A 22,214-nucleotide genomic window follows, 5' to 3' on the forward strand; every position below is an offset into this window, starting at 1 on the left:
AAGAATGATTTTGTGTATGGAAACAGCGTCGGGTTCTTGTAGTTTTGGTACAGATGCTGCTTTTGTTCATAGACTTCCGTAGCCTTGTACGGTTGTAGACTACTACAGAGCCGAAGGTTAGTTTGATACATTGTACATGCGATGCACAGTACTTTTATACTGTGAGTCTTGTCTATGTATCAAGTGTGCATTCCACTAATTGATTATTCTTCAGTCTCTTTTCAGAAACTAAAACCAGAGTTAATATGCACACTATAGTGCACAAAATAACCCCATCTGAATGCTCTGTTGATTGGAGATATTTCATGAATTTCACTTTATTTTATTTCATTTCATTTCATTTCATTTCATTTCATTTACTTTGATTTTCAACCAAGAATATACACATTGTAAGTGTACAAAACAAGTGAAGAAAAAAATCAATTAATACATATTCTACATATCAAAATATGAAATAAATGTGCAACAAATTTTGAAACCTAGATGCATGATATTTATTAAATAATGTTGAAAATTTTGAAATTGAGGGAAGCTAAAGAGCATAGTATGTGATATACATTCCCAAAACCATTATGAATAATGTACAGAAAAATGTTACCATGTACAGGTAGAGAAATGTGTGAAGTGATAACAACACGTTGGACATCAACGACAAAATTTAAACCCTACAAAGCCCTTTACAGCAGGATACAACTTGTGCTGTGAAATATCCTGATGCTAAGGCTACTAGCAAATATTGAAGTTTACTCTGAGGTGATTTGATAATATTACTATCATGTCAAAGTTATAGGCCTGAGTTTTTAAACTGTATAAACCCTCCTTTAATGCCTGGTGTCTGGAGGTTGTTTGGAGTCCAGCAGTTCAAAAGATGAGATAATCCAATTGATCTTGAATCCATATTGAGACATTTGGAACATATTCTTTGGAATGTTCAGGAAGTATGCAGGAAGTAGAGAGACAATGTCACTTTCTACTTGTCTATTTCCGTATATCTCTCTGCCCGGTTTTAGAATAGATTTGTGTTCATGTACATGTACATATGTATGTGTGAAGGAAAGCTGATAATGACAAGGACCCTGTTTTATCAAAAGATAAAATCGATTTTAAATTTCCTTACCACACAGTCTGCCATAAACTTACAGTTGACATCAAGTTTATAATCAATTTTAACTCTTCATAAAACAGGGCCCAGGCAACTTAGTATCTGTCCCATTTGTTGCCAGCTAATGGAAATTTTCAATGCCACACATGTATCTTCACTCTGAAACACCCCAGAAGTATTATACATTTGTACATTATGTTGAATTCTGACAGCTTTAAAAAAAACACACACACACAGTTTAACGGTACACACTTCCTGGTTATTCACTTCAGAGATAGTGCCACAGAAACTCTCTCTTTATAGCAGCATCAACACTGCAAGATGTCTCTACTTTTTTTTTTACACAGTGGCAATGGAACTGTCTACGTACATTGTGTTGATAGCCCTCTACTAGCTTTATCATTTTTACATTATTATCAGCATTATCATTGCTTGTTATCTGTTTTCCATTTCCTAGGAAATGCCTTCCATTTTAACATTGATTCTGAAAGCACACCACAACTCAGTCACATACCTGCACAATGGCATCGGATGTTCACAAGATACATTAATAGAAGAATGACAACAATGCAAAAAGAAAATAAGAATGAAAACCAAGGCCTATACTCCAGTTATGTAACTGGAATACCTTTCCCTTTTTTGTGAGCCTTGAATGAAGCTTGTTTGTGTAATTTTAGACATTATCTACAGTAATTCACCCACAAACTACACACCAAATGAAGATTCTGTGAGCAGGGAATGCATGCTATTGGCATGACCCAGCTGGCTCACTGTTTTCCACTCTACATCCATTTATTGATTTCTTACATACATTTATCCCCTGAGGTCATAGGTTAATGCTTTGCTTTCTGGTTTACTTTACCCCATAATGATATGCTATGTAGACTCATACATGTAGATTGTGAGTCTTGTGAAATTAAGACAGTTATTTGTAAAGTCTAGCTTACCTGTAGACACTTTATATAGGAGTTTATAGTGAGTTGAGAGAGGATATTCGTTATCAGAGTGAGAGTTTTGAAATACGTTCATATTGTATCTGTCGAGTCTGTTTAAATGCAGATAAAACTCTAGGTAGGGTAGTCAGAACTTGTCCATCAAATTCCAGTGATTCTTCTTCAGTGAGAGAGTCAGCTTGTCCGTGGATGGAATGGCATGTGTGGCGGGCAGAATGCAAGCCAAGGGATATGAAATATGACGAGAAATATGACACCGCAGCAGTTCGGAAAGTTTGGAAAGAATCTGGTGTTGGCCTGGATATACTGTAAACGTAGAAAGCCACTCCTAAGGGAGGAGAATATTGAAATATAGAGCATCTAAATCCTGCCAGTGTATTCAATGTCTTATTTCTTTCTTATTCTGTGCCAAATGCAATACAATTCTCATCTTGTATTCATGGTGTACTCCCTTAATTAGGCCTTTGAGATATGGATCCCTTGATTAATGGTTTTCTGTATTCTAAGGGGAGATTCCTGTATCTAGCGACTCTGACCGTCGCAGTAATTGGATCCCATACATAAACATTGCCCTGAGCCGAGGCAAGTGCACAACACGTTTTCTGTGTGCCTCTGAAACTGCGGAAATATTTCACATAGTCATGTCGTATGACATAGGACAGGTGACATGCCCTCTATGTTGAAGTATGGACATTCATGAGGAGTGAATAGAGATGCTACTTAACTGATATGTAGGCCTACACAGCATGATATCAGTTGTGATGAGAATGTCCTGGCCTGTTGACATTTAAACATTGTTTCTTTGCAAGATACCATATTAATGTCTGCAAAAAAATTTTATTCCGTGTACAAGTATGTTTATTTGCTTGTCTGTTGTAGACTTCTCAACCAAAAATATAATGATAGATTACATACACTGGAGCAAAAGCCCATTGGGAAAACGGTTTTACATTAAATTTATGGTGATATTAGCATTTTCATCAACAGGAAATATTATTCATCATCAAGAACATTTTTTTTTTTTTTAAGATTATCTTGGACACATACTATCTGTTGCCAATTGGCACACAAGCATGCTGTTCATTTGAATGAGAGAGCTGGCAGAATGAAAGGAGCTCAGGCATGAAAACTTTAAGTCCTAGAACATACCGGGTATTGTACGGTATATTGTAATGAATAAAAGTCACCAAAACAAAGAGTCTAATTTACTATCCTCACATTTGTTTGTACAAAGTTGTGTGTAAAATAAATAACATAATCCAAGTACATTAGTACATAATGCAAAAGTTCTAGAAAATGAATTAAAGGGATTGTACAGTTATGGTTGAGACCTAATTTCAGGTTTCTAACATTTTTTGGTGAGATAATGAGAAACCTCTTATAAAATGTGAAAGAGCATGTAATTCTATGAGGAATTCAACGTTTATTTGATGAAAATTGGTTTTGAAATGGCTGAGATATCAAAAAAGAGCGATTCTAATAAAGTGTGGGACCCACACTTTATTACGATCGCTTTGTTTTACTTTGTTTTTAGATGTTTCAGTCATTCCAAACCCGATCTTCGTCAAATAAACTTTGAATTCCTCTTAAAATGGTATGTTCTGTACTATATCATAAGTGGTTTCTTGGTATCTCGCAAAAAGTTAAAAACCCAATTCTCATCTCCACCAAAACTGTACTATCCCTTTAAAGACAGAATTTCAGCCACATTGCCATTTTATATTGTGCATTCACTCATTTCATTCAGTATTTGTGTTTAAGTTCCAAGAACACTCTCTATATTTCCACATTACTATTGGTCATTACCTTTGCAAGGCCATAATTTAATGGGTATGCCGGAATTATGAAATCAACTTTGCTAAGTTTTTCTCTCAAAGCAGACAAATGCAATCAATCCTAATGGGCTCCTCAGAAATGATTATTGGGACTTTAACCTAGTTTCAACTGCTGACAGCTTTGATTGCATACATTTCCAAACTGAAACCAGGATCACAGACATTTTTAGAGGACTTAAAAATGGAAATTGGAAAGCATGCCTTTGTTGTGGCAGTAAATCAGTCACATTACAGTTTTCACATGTAATGTGTCAAGGATGGAGATGTACATGTATTATGTAGGTGGAGAACCCTTTTTGCCTAGTACAATTTGATGATTGAAAAAAATATATACATTCATCTTTCAGTTGTTGATGCTTGCAGAATTAAAGCAATTTTTGGTCGGGATATGTTTACTTCGCTTTGACTTTTTATACGTTTCCATTTATGGGATGATGTAATAAAAAGTAAAAACGAAAATGAATTTTGTCGTAGTATTTGTGCAAATGAAATAATTAGCCATTCAACTACAGTATCTATATCACATGATTGTTTGGACCTACTGGTATGCCTTACAATGTAACTATGCTATACAGTATTGCAGCAACCTAAAACTGTTGAAATGCTTTAAATACAATATGTATATACAATGTGTACATTCGTAGTTTCTGTTTATGAGTGACTTTACGCTGAAGTGACATGAAATATCCATTTTTAAGTGTGCAGTAAACTTTGTATATAAAATCTAAATCATTTTAACAAAAAATTTAAGGAAAATGAAGAAATCAGGAAAGAATATTTAACCCATCCATGTATATGGGCCATCATATGTACACGCTGTAATGTTTGGAATCACCCGTGAATGACCTACATACAGAAATCTTAAAAAGGTATGGGTTAACCGTGACAGTGATATGCTACCTACAGGTGTATGTTGAGTATACAATAACATGGTACATGTAGGCTTGAAAAGGCATAATTGCATTCTATTACAAGTTGTCCCTTGGCCTTCAGACTTCAAATATAGCTGTGACCTTTTGAAATCGGCTATCCAGCGGGTTGAGAGAATGTTAGTGCCCACTGGAGTGCCTCCATACACCTCTACTGGAGTCATTAAACAAGCAAGGGTATATTTATCCCCACGGGTGCTTTATTGAATTCATATGAAAATAACAATGGTATTTGAGTGCTTGCTACTGATGAATTTTCCAATTTGTGGCGTTGTTGACCAAAAAAGAAAGTGTTAAAATGTGTACTCTTGGGGTTTTTTCCCATTAAGGTCTGCCTTATCTTACATTAGCCATTTTCTGAGAGCAGATGTCATAAGAAGTATTTGTTTTTTGCTGTAAATTTGCTCCAGGTGAGACCAAAGTTGTGACAGTTATGAAAGTTGCTGATTTCATCAATGTCTCATTCATAATCAGACCAGTCCCGTATATTCTTATGGATGTCGGTATGCAGTAGCATCCTATATCTGATTTTAACTAAGTTTGTTTTAGTCTGTTATTTGTTGCATTAGTTCACTTGACTGAAAGTGCGTGGGAAGTTAGACATAAAACTGTTGGTGCATAATTTAGTAAGGTCTTGGTTCACAGAATTTCATTACTAAGAGCGATGTTGGAGCATTAAATGCCAAGTTAAGCTTGGGGGAGCCACCAGGAGAAAGTGTAGTGAAGCTGCTTTTATTTACAACTCCATTAGAGAAGAAACCAATTAACATCATGTGAAAAGGTTTAATATCTATAGGGCAAGAACCCCAAATATTTTGACAGTGTTGGGTCACTGTGGGTAAAGTCTTAGAATTTAATTTTGTTGACAACAAATAAAGTTAATCAAATCATACTGGAGCAGCATCTAGTCCTATCCACAGTGCATTTTTTTAAATTACTTATTTATTTATTTTATTTATTCATTTATTTATTCATTGCTGTATAAAAAAAAAAACTGATCGGCAGTACCTAGTAAAGGACTGAAAGGATCACTATACAAATGAGAATATGAACAATAATTGAATACATGCACAGTGTACACACAAGCAAATATAAAATAACAGCTTTGGAAACTCTACGTACACACAAATACAAATTAAATACAATTGATAATCAATGATGATTGCCTCGCGATACATACAATTTTTAAACCTATTGGCACACGTACATACATACATGTGCATTCATACTCAATAGCTCAGTTCCAGAAAAGTCAGGTGTTTGTCAAAACACTGCTTTATTAGATCATTGCTTTATTAAACTGTATACACACCCAACAGACATCACAGATCTCCTGGTCATTGCCTTCTAGTCACTGTCTCCTCCTAAATGGCACAAAAACACATACATTGTACTGCAGAACCTTTACTGCAGCTGCATTCAGTGAATAAAATTGATCATGAAATAATCTTCCTCTGCCCAACAAAGAATCTGCAGCATGCCTCGGCTCCTGTTTAAGAAATCTCTGAAGACACATTCCCATAATCCCATATCATTTGATTGTGTGTACTCTACAGTCCCTGGCAATTCACTGTGCAAGTTGTCCCTCCTCCTCCCCTTCCCCTCCCTCTCCCCCCCCCCCCCCCCCCCCCCCCCCAAGTTGGATGCTGTTGTCTCATGTCATGATTTCATAGTTTTAAACATAATGGCCCGAATTCACGAAGGTGGTACAAATGAAACCATGGTTTAAACCATGGACAAAAATCATGGAGCGCCAAGTGTCACATGGAATATTTCGTTACGAAATCAGTCATTTCGTCAATGAAATGATTATTTTGTAACGAAATGACAACATTTTGCAACTAAATGAACATTTCGTCCACGAAATGATAATTTCGTTAAATTTGAGCATATGGGAAGGATGTATTTGTATCAATGTGCAAAGGAGGCAACCTCAAAGGAGAATACATTCCTGAGACTAATGCAAAATTGAAGAGTTTTAATGCCCTTAAACTGACTAAAACATAATTTAACACTGAATTAAAGGTGTTCCAACCTTCAGTTTCACTTGTTATTTTGGCAACACATGTACATTGTAGAGCTCTCCGGTATTTTGTTGCAGTTTGTTATACCATTAATATGATTTATAGTTGTGGATATGAAAGTGAATGCAAGATACATTTGTAATATCGAAATCACATCTATACAGTGCTGAAACTTACAAACATAGTTAGGAGTGCAGACTCTCCTTTTAGATTGAATACCACTCTGAGTATACACAAGATTCTGAAAAGGAGTGTGTGTGATACATGTAGGGGAATGTCACACAGCTGTATAGGAACTGTTCTACTGGTCATTGCTTATAATATCACCTCAGAGTATAGTGCTGTGTGTCGGGTTGTAATATTTGTGAAGTTTCATCCAGCGACGAGACGCGACGCTACATGAACCGTGTGGTGTAGGACAAGACAACACAGTCCAATGGTATGCCAGCTATGTGACTTTCTATTGGAGGCCCAGTGTAGCGAGAGTTGCTCTCATTCTTCCACAGCAATCTCCATCTCTCCATCTCTCCCTCTTTCCTTCCATCTACTTCTCAGTCCCTCCATCTCTCTCGTTCCCTCTATCTCTATTTCTTTCTATCTATGAGCTCTCTTTACTCTCTATTTCTGTATGGACCTCTTCTTTCAAGTCTGTATCTTCCCAAAGTACATTGTCTGCTGTAGCTGTATTCATTATCTTCTCTCTAGATTTGAAAATAGATGCCTTTTATGCTGAGACACACACTGCGTTCTGTCTCCTCGTGTAGTTGATGATATACTCTTCCACAGTGTTAAATCTCTGTGAACACATTTAACCTCTCACCTTTGCCCTCCATCTTGTATTCACACACTAGATATTTTAGATACTTTCCTCTGCTTATTCTATGCTCTTGAGCTGCTAATGATGAATTTTCACCATGTTTCAAACCTCAATGTCAATCTAATCGTCCGTGTTAGGTCTGCTTCCTACTTGGGCTAAATATAGTTATTTGGTTGATAATGTTCTGATGTATGTTTCCTTTCCTTGCAAGCCTGCCTGTCTAGATCCCGTCACAATGTATGCGTGTGTGTGTGTGCGTGTGTATGTCTGTGTCTGTGTCTATGTCTGTGTCTGTGTCTATGTCTGTGTCTGTTTTTTGTTTTTTGTTTGTTTTTTAAATATTGCTGTTTATACATTGTGTTTATACATTCAAGATGAATGTTTTTGTTTGTGAAATTACAGAAATCAAATAAAGATTACTGAAAAAAAAGTGTGTGTGTGTGTGTATGTGTGTGTGTGTATGTGTGTGTGTGTGTGTGTGGTTGTGGTTGTGTCTGTTATATGTCATGTTTGTCTTGTGCATGATGCTTCCTTCCATGTTGATATCCCCACGCTGTATGGAATGAATACTGACACATGCAATGTATACATGCCACTACACTATATCTGTAAGTTCACTGTTGAGGCTGCCAATTATGATGTGCACATGCCATGATGCACTCCAATGAATACCATGTTTTATGCAATCAGGGATCCCAGCGAGGGAAGGCTTATGACAGATAAGTGCTAGAAAATTAAGCAATTTGTGACTGCTGTAAATGGGGACATCTGTCCGGAGCCAAGAATTCATACTGACACTTTGTCCAAGATGTTGTCAACATCGTAATTCTTCATAGACATTTATGAGGGATGTGATCTAATTTTGTCTGATGTAAATACTTGTAAGGTTAGTCATGTTTATGTTGATGTCATATGAGATGAGAAAGCTCTCTAGATGCTGTAGTTCCTCCATCCAGGCAGTTTCAGAAGGAATTGTTCATCGTAAACAAAATAATTTGTCATTAGATACAGTGCATTTTAAAAGAGATTGCTCTATCATTAATTACAAATTGTTTTAGATGATGATAAAATGTAAAAAGGTACCCCTTTCTTCAAGAGGATGTCATATCTTCAGAGGGGTTTGAATGATGAAGAATTTATTAATCATATATTGTTCAGGAAACATTGAATTCTTTACATCTGGAAAGATTACCAAAAAAAAAAAAAAAATCACAGTCTGTACATGGTAATTTACTGATACAACTCTTATCAGTTTTCTCCCGTGAATGGATTATCACTCATTTGGTATTCAAGAACACTGTACAGAACAGAGTAAATAATTTCATGTGTTGTTGAATTCACAAAGAGTACTCAACACTCAGAATTCTCAATAACAAAAACCTCATGAAATATGCGGCATATACAGTATTGTCCGAAACTTTCATTTTATCAGATGAAATCTTTGCATCATTTGTTGTTGAGCGATGATATTTTGTGAAGGTACGATACTAGTTGGGGGAAGTGCTCGCTTTGGAAGTCATTGAGCAGAATGAATGCGTATATAAGCTGCTATTTTCGCATACAGATATTTTCGCGAATGAGGAGGTCATGGACATTTTTGTGAGATATTTCTGTGAATTGACAACCAGACTATCATAAGTGCACTATTACCTTATTGCATGGCAAAATTTTTAGCGTGTTGTTAAATTCGCAGCCTTGCAGTGATTCGCAAAATTCACAGAAATCCAATCTTTCTGAAAATAACAGCTTATACAGTAATGTTGTGGATTAATAACAAGAGCATGAAGTGTAGAGAACAATGCAGCTCTGAGAAAAAAAAAAAATCCCCTAATTCAACCAATGCTGTAATATAAAAAGATGAAGACAGAGAGATACAGTTTTACAGTACATGTAAATGAATAACTAAGTGAAAGATTGTTCAGTGAATGTGTCAGTGTCATACACACTAGTATGCATTTACTTTCACAATCAGTTAATTGGAAAAGTGAGAGTACATTATGGAGGAAGCAAGGACATTAATATTACTCAGTATAAATCTCATCTACAGATATCTTAATGAATGGGGGCACATGATAAAAACCTTCTTTCCTTTGAAATGTCAGCTGAATACTAGATTCACTCGAATGTAAACTCTTAGGTCAACACCTGTGTTATCTTTTGTGAATTATTAACATAAAAAGATTTTTCCAGTTATATCTTGCGAGAAGATTTAGAAACACCAGGTACTTCAGGAAAAATATACTCATATAGAGGAAAACAAGCTAAGTGGGAGTAAATTATAAAAAATACTCCTCTGGTTGCTAGTGTACAAAATGCAAAGGTGGTTTTCTGAATGAAGGCTCATTGCAGTTACTATGCCAACAAACAGAAATCCATAGAACTTATATCGACAGAGCTGTCTATCAAAGGTAATTGTGGATATTATAGGTTGATTTCATAATAGATCTCATATTACACAGTGAGCATTTTGCTGTGAATTTTACAAGATTTCAATGAGAGAAGATACGCGGTTCTACATCCTCTTTTTGTTTTGACTAACCCATTCGTGCCATTTAGGCACAGATGGTCCTTTTATTTTCCCCCTGACCATAGATAGAGTGAATACTGTAGTCTGTCTGGCTGTCTGCACAGCCAAATATGCAGACATACTGTACATGTTATACTGGGCAGAAATCAAATGCCCAGATGTTATGCCATTTGACCTTGGGTGTCATTATACCTCCAGTAAGCAGCAGGCACAGGCACCATGTGTGTTGAATAGCAGACAGTTGGTGGTGGGGGCTGCGATAACCTATGCTTATGCATGGAGCTGGAGCAACAAAGGACTTCTCCAGTCCCACTAAGTCGTAATCTACTGAAGCTAGTTTCACCTTGCATCGACTGATCGCTCTCTGGGCCTCAATTTCGAGGCTCATTTTCATGAAATGTTTGTGTCTTGCAAATTATCTATAGATGTACATGTAGATTGCAGTTTGCCTCGAGCAGAAGAATTGTGTTTGTACAGCAGGGCTGCCAACTCTCACGCATTGAGCGTGAGACTCACGCATTTCAACCAGTTTTGACTGTCTCACTCTGATAAACGAAATCTCACGCTCAACCCCCAAAATGGAATGTACATGACTACAAAAATAAATATCTCTCTAAATTCTCTGATATTCCGAATATCGATATGCCCAAGCCCAAAATTTCGAGATTTTCCCGCGCGGGTGTAAAGCTTAACCAATAATAATCGTTTTCGGTTCATGCGCAAAGACAAGCTATTGGATTACGATTTGTTTCTACCTATACCACATGAGCGTAGCTTGTACTTTTGGCAAATTACATTAAATGTATGGCTATGACGTGTGCTTGACATCGCTTTACATACACTGACTGTGTACGTAGTACGTACGTACGTACGGCCGCACAGCAGGCTGCCAGGCGCTAGCCAGGAGGTCGCTCCGCTCCCTCGCAGTGTCTCACGCCAAACTCTCACTCAAGGTTGGCAGCCCTGTTGTACAGCCATAAAAAAACAACAAGAAAGTAAGATCATTTGGATAATATGTCTCAATATTATCCTTGGATAGTAAATCATCTTTTGAAGAAGTACCAAAAGTTGTCTTTGTTGGTGACTGAGCTGTGTACATCGGTATTTGGCATGTTATTATTCATGCAAGCATAGAAACATGTCCTTCATTTGTCATATATTCAGTTGGATGATTATACTTGCAGAATTCAAAATATTCAGAATGCTACTACCAACCTTGTTTGATCTTTTGATGCAAATTCATTTCTTGCTCAGACAGAAATTAATTTGAGAATGGCTGAAGGTTTAACATTGATTGATATAGGTTGAACATCAGAATGATGCTTAATGTAAACATATGTAACTTCCACAATAGAATGAGAATGCTCTGTCGTAGGTACACATGATGTAGGGAGCAATGTGGATCAGCAAAGTACGTCAGTACCTACAGTAGCAAGGCTGGTGTTCGCTCCTCCACACAGTGTATTTATGAGAGCCGTAAATCATTTGCCAATTGTCACGCCTGTGGAAGTGTAACACTAGTAAAATACCTCTGTGTTCTCTCTGGCAAGTCTGTCATATGTCACCGGCATAGCTAAACCCCATCATCGATTGCACAAACATGCAGAGGTCAATTACCTCTCGCTAATTCTATGCACATGCAATTATTCACATCAATTAAATTTATTCAAATTCTTTTAGATAGTTTCTAAGTCAAAATTGTACAACTTTGAAACAATCCCAGAAAGTCATCACACATAGATGCTGAGTTGTGATTCTAGCCCTGTTAAAGTTCTCCTTGTTATGTTGTGTTTTAGTTGTTAAGTCAGACAAGCCACGATGTTGTTTTCAGCTATCTTTTCTTCTTTTACACTGGCATTTTACAGAATTTGAATCACATAGCAGTCTGCCGCCCATTGGCAAATCTGTAATCAGATGATGATAGGCTGGTCAAAATCCCTTTAGACTAGTAGAGGTGAAATCTGGTGAGCTGTGAATATGTTTGGCTAATTATGCAGAAATGTTGATTTGCAGTCCAACAAAGCATTCCTCTTTTCCGTCTCATAAACCAACTGGACTGAGAGATCATCAGAAGGAGTTCTGTGTTGGGGCATCATAATTTTCTTCTGACTGGGGGTAGATACCTTACTCCACTGGAAGACTGGAGTATGTAGAAGCGTCCTTGAAATTTTAACCCCAATCATGATGATTGAAAGCTTGAGGACTTTTGACACAAGTCATTGACCATTGGCAGTGACCATTGATGATGACCATTTTGGCTGCCCTACTGAAGACAGTGACCTCCTAAAAAGGTCAGATGACTGTCTCAAAGTCATAGCCTTGTGATCTCTAATAGTGCACGTTGCTACATAACTTTTTTTTTCTTTTTTTTTTTCCTTTTTTTTTTTTTGGGGGGGGGGGGGGGGGGGGGGGCACTTGCCCCGTCGGGCAAGCAGATTTTCAAATTGTTGCAGAGCACTTGCCCGAACGTGAATTTTACTTGCCCGAAAAGAAAGTCCAAAAATACAGGAAAATCTCTTTTTAGTCAAGGGCTTGATAAAATGCATGCACTCATTTAAATAAACAGCACACATTGATTCACACGCTTTAACACAGTGAAGTAATAAACTTGGTCTTATTGAATGTTGGTGTTGCATTGCATTGGGGTTTCTTTACATGAGTGTTGGAAAATTGTTGAAATAAAATTGAAGTGCATTGCATCATTAAACAGTCATTATCACTTGTGCTTGCCCGATTCAGGCAAGCATTCTTTATGTAGCACCTGGGAGTGTTTCACCAATTTCTTTGTGTATTACTTCTGATATCATACGATGCTGCTATGAAGTACTCAGCATTAAAATATGCTGGTAAATATTGTCAGTCATAATGAGATACATGTATCTGATGAGCAGAAAACACGAAGAAAGGTCTGGAGACAGTGCTCACCACAGTAAGCCTAGAGAGGGCGATGAGCGATGTGCTTTCAGCGACTCGGAGATCTTGATTGGTGTGGACGTATGTGGCAGGCATCCAATGGATTTTGTGTGATCCAGCAGTGCCGTTGGCCCCCGTAGGTAACCAGGGTAATGATGTGATGATAGTGACCCATATCATCACATGGATCCCTTACGGCAGGATCCTACCAGCTGAGGAGATGAAAGCCAACACCCTCACTGCCTACGGTCCACCCTCATTTCTTGTTTGACTCTCAGTGTTCCCTCATCCTCCTTTGATTGAATTCTGTCTCAACAATTATAAGGATTGCCTTCTGATGATCCTTATATAAGCTTTATCAATGTGCATTACATAGCAATTGACAGTCGTGGTACAAGTTAGTAAACGTTACATCATTGCATGCACAGCAAGAATATTGGATTCCATGAGAAAGTTGCCACACTGTGTGTAGATGCCATTGTGTCGTTTGACTTCTGTCTCAACAACTCTAAGGATTGTCTTCTGACGATCCGTAGGCTATCATATGTGAGTCACATAGCATTAGACATAAATGACACGAGTGTCTGAATTCATGTATTTTCGAATAAACATCACATCATTATAAATGCACAGAAAGAACATCAAATTCCATGATAAAAGTCACACTTTACAATGTGTATGCCACACTGAGTTTTCACTGTACCGTATGTCAAAAAAACCCCAAAATACAACATTACAACGGGACCCATCGCAACGATAACTGTAAAAATAGCGAATCAATCCAAATACAATTTCAGGGTATGAAACTATAACTCATTGCCCACATCTTACAGAAATCCCCATCCAGTTTGCTTGAGTGGTCAGAGAGAAATAAGGTGTTTTGTGGAGCATGTCAGGAATCCCTTCCCTCCAAGTTCTGGCCATTGTGTTCACATGCATGTGTCATGCAGACTTTCCAAGAGCATCCAAGTGCTAAACTTGGAAGAATCAGACCCATGACATGCATTACAATGATCCACATTTTTCTGTGAACACTTAACCAAATTGAATGGGATTTTCTGCATAATATAGCTATGATGTAAAATCCAGAAGTAGCATTTAGACGGTTTAATCAAGGAGGTACTGGGCAAGACTAGTACCTCCTTGGTTTTATCATATTGGAAGTTATCAATGCAAAAATCTTATTGTAATTTTTTTGGGGGGACATACTGTAGATGCATTTGTACCGTTGTGTCTGAAAAGAGGTCTCTGTCCTAGCTTTTGTTTATACTTTAAGAGGTGGGAGGCTTTGATGTTGACTTGCAAAGGTTTATTCAGTTGGGACATCAAACACCAATTGTAGGAAGTCATCAAATGCTTGGTATGTTTAGTACGAATTCTATATTAATTGCCCTTCTCAGCCTAACTTGGCCCTGGTGTGAGAGGCTGAAGGCTTCCAGTCAGCCAGACATGTTGTTTATGTGAGTCCTGCGTGGCCGATGGCAGACATATGGCCCAAGAATTCTATGGATGCCTTCCTTCCAAACAAACCAACAGTACGATTCCTCGTGCCTCCCCTCTCCACGCGGCTTCTTCCTTTCTGACAAACACTCACATAAAACTGGAAATAGCGACTTCCACGGCTGAAGCCTGTTCACTCAATCATATTTAATTAGGAAGCTGGACTGTTTGATGCGACTTGAGGGATCTAATGTTGCAATCTTGGCAAGTTTTTCACACAAAAGATTGCTCTCATTTCACATCACTCTTATTCTCATCTTAGTTTTTGTTATGCCTCATCTGTTATATCTATCCTGCCATGATGAACAGGACAGCAATCTACAAAGTCGCCGAAATTAATAGCTTCAGCTTTCTTCCGCCTTAAGTAACCTGTTTATTAATCATTGCAAGAAAGGAACAAAGTATTACTGGTAATTTCCCTTCCCAAAAGAGGAAAAGTCCAACTGAACTAAAACAGCTGCAATGAATTTGTGGCAAACATGTGGATACAATGGATGTCACATTCTACAATATAGTAGATGTCAGATCTGTGGCAGATTAGGAGTAATCAAGCACTGGACATCCCATGGTCCCAAGTGAATTAGAACTAGAGTAACTGCGTCAGTAAGCGGCCGTGCAGCCGTTCGCGGCAGGTACAACATACATGGTACCTAATAATAGAGTAACTGCGTCAGTAAGCGGCCGTGCAGCCGTTCGCGGCAGGTACAACATACACGGTTATATACCGCTAAACACTGCATTGCACTGTTACATGCACACTACACATATACTAACACACTAGCAATCAACAAAAACCAACCGATAAAATGGGCACGATCTCTGACGAAAGTGAAATTTTCTCACCTAAATGACAACATATCGCATCCAAAATGAAATTTTCGGTACTTCTTAACATAACAGTTAAGAAACAATGGTCCAAGAAACTTGATTTTTTGTCGTTTTCTCGATGTTCATGGATTTTGAAAACATATCCTCACGTAAAATAGAACTTTCGCGAGCCGATGTGGGCCGCCATTTTTTTCGGAAAGTGGATGTTACCATCGAAAAAAAATGATAAAAACACGAGAAAGACATCAACAACACCGCCAGAATTGCGATCTTGTTTGCGGCCAATGCATATGCGCCCGCTATTTTCATGTGCTTTCGCAATGGGAATTGGCGCTTACGCAATTGTTCGCGAGACATGTGAAGGCGTGCAGCTAAAGATCGCGGAGCACGCGCGTATTGCATAGGGATTGTACATCGTGCCGCAAGCAGAAATACTACGTCGCATATCGCCCTTATCGGCGAAAATTGTGCCGGGTTTTGCCCTGGTAAATCATGAAAACTGCGTTGGTCAATTGTAAATTTCTTTTATGAAAACAATTGCGTTAATGAATAATCTTGTCTATGATACATGAAATGGTTGAAAATAATTTGCCTGATTTGTTTACAAGTTGGAAAAACCCTAAACAATGCTTAAACTGCCGCAAACGGGATATTTTACTCTATCAGGAAGCAGATTTCTAGTCCACTGCCTCTGTGGTTGCCTGTCCACCTTGGAGAAGATGACCAGAGGCTGACCACTCCTGGTGATCATTATCCTGACCAGTTGGAAAGCACACATACTATTTGTTTACCAACTTACTTTATTGTATTTGTCGACGTGTGTCGTGTAGTTCAACAAACATACAGTGATTTGGTTACTGTATTGAGGTTCATTCAATGCTGAGCTACAACCTACCATTATGTAAATTGATCTTCACAAATTCAACGCCAGATTACTCTTTTATGTAGTGTAAATGTAAATTTGCATTAAAATGCTCATATTTTATGGTGGAACTGACATTATTTTTCCCACTTTATAGGTCACATCATTACGATGCATATAAGTTGTACTTCAAACTTCAAAGCCAAAGTGAAAACGCTGTGGTGAATATGCAATTCAAGCCAGCCAAAGTGAAAACGCTGCGGTGAATATGCAATTCAAGCCTCCCTTTGTCCTTGTTATAGCATGTGTATGATGAAATATTGCCCTTTGGAATTCAAAAACGCACATCTTTATCTTCTGAAAGACAAATCTCCGCTGGCTGCTTCGTGTCTTCAACATCTGTGAGTAAAGGAGACAGCTGCCGTCGACATTTATGAACGGATCAGATGTACTCTAGCGGGAATGAACATATAGACACGTTATTTTCTCTTCCGATTACTTGACGTCAAAAAAGTTGATAAGCCTCTTCATACATCAGCCTCAGTGAGATTACATCACTGTAGGCCCGAGACAACGTACCGCCCAAAGATGAGCCGTGTTTGTCCGATGGATTATAATTAATGTCAGGAAGAGACTTAAAGTGACAGAACACAGGGTGTGGGTCAAGTTGTGCAAAAGGCACTCATTCTTGAGCAATGCTTTGAAAAGCATCATTTTGGAATGTAGTGAAGTGTGTTGCAATTCAAGCTGCAAACAGTCAGGGCATGCATAGAATCTGAGGTACATTTTATTCATATTTATATTTCATGGTTATCTTTTCTCTCATCACTGATATCATTGTAATAGGACGTTAGAATTTTCAATTTTCTCCGATTTTTTTTTTATGCCTCCGCCACGAAGTGGTGCCGGAGGCATTATGTTTTCGGGTTGTCCGTCCGTCCGTACGTACGTCCGTACGTCTGTACGTCCGTACGTCCGTACGTCCGTACGTCCGTCCGCTTTCGTTTACGCGATAACTTGAGTAATATTGACTTGAATTCTACCAAACTTGGTCCAAGTATAAAGTATGATGGGGCAATTAGTTGATTAGATTTTGGGTGAAATCCGCCAAAGGTCAAAGGTCAAAGGTCAAGGTCAAATCATGAAATTGTATCTGTTTACGCGATAACTCAAGACTGGATCGAGCAAATTTCACCAAACTTCGTCGGAGGATGATGTATGATGGGACAATTACTTGATTAGTTTTTTAGTGAAATCGGACTGAGGTCAAAGGTCAAAGATCAAGGTCAAATCCTGAAATTTATCTGTTTACGTGATAACTCAAACTGGATGAAGCAGCTTTCACCAAACTTGGTCCAAGGATGATGTATGATGGGACAATTAGTTGAGTAGATTTTAGTGACATTGGCAAGAGGTCAAAGGTCAAAAGGTCAAGGTCAAATGCTAAAAATGTTGCTATTTCCCCAATATCTATGCAATGCCCTAAGGTATTTTCTTGAAACTTGGTGCAGACATGTACTACTGCATATAGATTCTCCAGAGAGAGTTTCATGTCATAAGGTCAAAGGTCAAAAGGTCGAAGGTTAGGTGAAAATGTTGTAATATCACTTTTCTCACAAATGGTTCAATGTATCTTCATAGAACTTGGTACATACACATGTACTGACTGGCAGAGATTATCTAGGGAATTTAGGGGTCGTAGGTCAATAGTCATGGGGTCAAAGGTCAAGGTCAACTCCTCAATATTTTACTGTTTCCCTCATACACTAATATATGAAATGCTTGCATTATTAGTTTTCAAACTTAATATATACATGCATTACCTAATGGAGATTCTCCAGGAAATTTCCAGCCAGAATGTCAAAGGTCAGAGGTTAAGGGTCAAAGGCCAGGTTTCCATGCGTCCCCCCCCAAAAAAAAAAAAAAAAAAAAAAAAATCTATTTTGTACTGTAATTAACTCTTTCTTCATACCTTGGAAATTACTCAATGCATAAACTTATAGGGTCTGTCAGAATTCAAGTAAAAATTCTCAATTCCCCAAATATGTGCACCTGCACTCTTCGAAAATTATAGCAAACCCAGTTCAAGGAAAGTGAATATTCAAGTCATTTCTGACAAACCTGTCATATCAATATTTTGCCAGTTATGTGAAACTGTCATGGATCACACATGTGAAGACATTGTACTGTACGCCTATTGGGAGAATCATGCATTATGGCAGAGGCATCAGTCGCCATAGCGACATTTCTAGTTTTCTGATACAACTGTAGCATTGATTTTGAAATGGTTTCCTCAACTGCCTCTGATGAGGGATCTTCATTTTGAGGATAATGTCTGGACTATTGTGTATCACTGATTTATGAATGCATGAAATGTGTAACCAGATTAAGCCTTTTATTATATCAAATACATGTGTAATTGCACATGATTGTACACACTATGACATTACATTTCGTAGTGTATGCATATTTAGGTAATGTAGTAGGCATACTCAAGATGGTGAATATAAAGAAAACCAAATAATGAGACCTTGGATTTTTGCATTAATTTGTCTTATTTCATGAAGGTACCTGGGCCCCATTTCATAAAAAGTTGCTGGAATGGCAATTGTCATGGTAATGATAAGAATTCAGCATCCTAGTTGCTATGGGAAGTTGCCATTCCAGCAAAAATTGCCATCCTAACATCTTTTATGAAATGGGACCCTAGTCCTTGATAAGTTATGTTTTGTGCCATTAGCTTTAAGGAGCATAATATTTTTTGTTTAAGTCAAACCTTATCAGTGTCTCATAGCTGAGTATAATGTAGTTTCTCTACACGATAGATCAGCTGTTTGCAGTAATCGCCTTAAAGGAATAGGCGTAAAGGAATGGACTGTTTTAAGATGAACCATACTGTGATGCAGAAACGTGTCCAGTCTGCTGAAATATTGTCAAACTTTGAGTACATGTCATGAATGCCCATCTAATCCTCATTTTTTGGTCCACCTGATTCCGTCTCCTTCCAGGATGCAGAGAGAGGAGTGGGGTGAGGACCATACGTAGCAGTAACTTCCCCCATCACCTGGATACCAAGCGGCGGTCGCCATGGCTGAGGACCTGCTGCATCCGGGGGCCATCGTGAAAGATCGATGGAAAGTTGTGAGTAACCGAGTCCTCACCGCTTGCACCTCATCCAGTGAAAAGCCCTACTGGATCAAGCTTAGATTACTACCTGTACCTCATTCTTTTAAACTTTTTATCCAGTGTGTAGTGAAGATTCATCACAAGCTATCCAACCTATTAACTGTTATCAGTAAATAGCAGGTTTTGAATCTGTGCATCCACAAATATTACTAAACCCAATACACTTCAATTTCTGTAAAGTGGACATTTTCACGGGGTGGAAAATTACATACATTTCTTGCAACATGAAACTAGCACAAAAATTAAAGCGTGCACATTTTTTGCTTGTTATATGCGTGATGTTATTTCATATCTTCAATTTCAAGGTGGGTACATTGTAGGGGTATAACTTAATATGTTATTTGTAGTTTTAAAATCTTTGATATCAACATAGATACATTGAAGGGGTATCATCGATATGTTATTTGTAGGTTTCTGCACATTTGCCAGTCCTGTAATACGTGTGAATTTGCATTCGTAATGCGGACTAGTTATGTACTTTCTACTGAAGTATGTCTCGCCAAAACCTTTAACCGCTGTGGCAGCTGTGAGCTCTTTGAAGTGCTCATTCAATTGTCTTGACCATCCATGAAATTAAAAACACAAAATTCATCGTATCCAGGCGAGCGCAAAAAAAAATTACTGCGAGAATTTCCACATTTACAATGTATTATTAGTATTATTATTTATTCGACCAGGTAAGGAGCATAAGATACAGATCATAAACCTTACAAACATGAAACAAAAAACAGAGTGAACGTTACAAAGGGATACACTCTACTGTACATGAACACAAAATGATATACAGTCAACCTCGCGTAAGTCGACATCGCATAAGTCGACAACTCGCTTAAGTCGACACAATAAAAAAGTCCCGATTTTTGCCTTTGTTATTCCTTGAAAATTTCTTCGTCTTAGTCGACATTTATAAGTCGACAACTCGCGTAAGTCGACCTGATTTTTGAGTGCCAACTGAGCTAAAATACGTGTTAATTCCCTCGTCTAAGTCGACATAATTTTTTCGCTCAAAATATTATCGCCATTCTCTGAAAAAGAATTGTTTTCCCGCTCCGATTCGCAGCATTTCTACTCGGTAATTTGCTAGTGTACGGCGCGGTAGCGTTCGCGCCACGCGTCCATTGTCTTGTACGCCAAAATAGAAAGGGCATACACTCATTTACTAGTCTATACATTGGAGAATTACATGTGGTACCGAAAGTAGTTCACTCTCCCCCTTTTCTCCTTCTCGTTATTCTCAAAATGCACAAATTTTGTAAACCTATAGGTCCTAGTAGAGAATCATTATCAGAACATAAAATAGGTGTTTCCGTTTATCCGAATATTCTTACGTTGATTACATGTATATCGAAACCGTATTAGAAACCTGGGCCCATTTTTAGAAAATAAATTAAAATGCAACTACATGTAACTAAATCCAACTAAAAATCAAACGCAGGTGTATCAAATCACGTGCAACATTGCACATAAACGCAATTGCGTTGCTGAAAAGCAACTTTAAAAATCAAAATGAAGTCCATCAAATCACGCGCAACGCTGTATTCAAACGCAAGAGCATTGCAGAGAAGACTTGCGGTTTTCGTAAGAAACTAGAAACTGCGTCTAAAAGCTTCTCTTAACATCCAAGGAGATGCGTCATTGTTGAAAAGTTTTGCATTATTTTTTATTTCGTACGCAAAATTACAAATTAAACGCAACTCTGAAAATCAAATACACATATCACACGGAACGCTGAAAAGACTTGCGTTTAATAATCATACGAAACTAGAAAATTGTAAGAAACTTAAACTCAATTGCGTTTAAACGCGATTCTAAAAATCAAATGCAAGTCCATCAAATCACACGCAACGCTGTGTTTAAACGCAAGAGCGTTGCAGAGAAGACTTGCAGTTTTTGTACGAAACTATAAGAAACTGCGTTTAAACGCATCTCTAAACATCTACGCAAGTGCGTTATTATTGAAAAGATTTGCATCATTTTATTTCATATACGCAAAATTAAAAATTGAAAGCAACCCCGGAAATCAAATGCAAGTCCATCAAATCACACGGAACGCTGAAAAGACTTGCGTTTGATAATCATATGAAACTAGAAAATTGTAAGAAACTTAAACTCAATTGCGTTTCAACGCAATTCTAAAAATCAAATGCAAGTCCATCATTAATCACAAGCAACGCTGTATTTAAAACGCAAGAGGGTTGCAGAAAAGACTTGCGGTTTTTTGACGAAACTAGAAACTGCGTTTAAACGCATAAAAATCTCTACGGAAGTGCGTTATTGTTGAAAAGACTTGCATTATTTTTTGTTTCGTAACGGAACTTTCGCCATGACTGAACTTAGTCTGCACTAGCAGGGGAAAGACATCGCAACATTTACATGTTTCAAACTACCGAAACGCATGCTGCTTCACGAAATGTCAATGAATGTTGTAGCAAATTATTGTTACAGTTCGCTATGCCGAAGGTTTGAATCTCAGACCAAAGTTAAATTAGTCCGACGTTGGGAAGTGATTTGTTTTTACGAAGGTTAGTAATCCGAAAGATGTCGTTTTTTGTCAAACTTTTTCTTCTTCTTTTTATTTCAGACTGGCATACGCCATACAGAACGGTAATGTTGCGAATCGGAGTGCGAGAACAATTCATTTTCAGAGTATGGCAATAGAAATTTAAGCAAAACAAATATGGCGACGTAGGGATGGAAAATCACACATCATATTTCAACTCAGTCGGCACTGAAAAGTT

General features: G+C 37.8%; 1 protein-coding gene across 2 annotated transcripts in view; it reads left to right on the plus strand.

Annotated features, from left to right (window-relative positions):
* LOC139737606 (tau-tubulin kinase homolog Asator-like) overlaps positions 1-22,214 on the plus strand; it is a 44,746-nt gene that overhangs the window by 12,493 nt on the left and 10,039 nt on the right. For both annotated transcript variants that reach the window (XM_071648286.1, XM_071648287.1), the window contains exon 2: positions 19,299-19,431. In XM_071648286.1, the coding sequence (XP_071504387.1) occupies positions 19,378-19,431 (54 nt within the window). In that variant the 5' untranslated portion in view covers positions 19,299-19,377. The remainder of the gene's footprint in view (positions 1-19,298; positions 19,432-22,214) is intronic.

The sequence above is a fragment of the Diadema antillarum genome, unplaced genomic scaffold (genome assembly GCF_040938485.1).
Source record: "Diadema antillarum isolate AM-2024a unplaced genomic scaffold, OU_Dant_1.0 seq00000696_RagTag, whole genome shotgun sequence".
NCBI lineage: Eukaryota > Metazoa > Echinodermata > Echinoidea > Diadematoida > Diadematidae > Diadema > Diadema antillarum.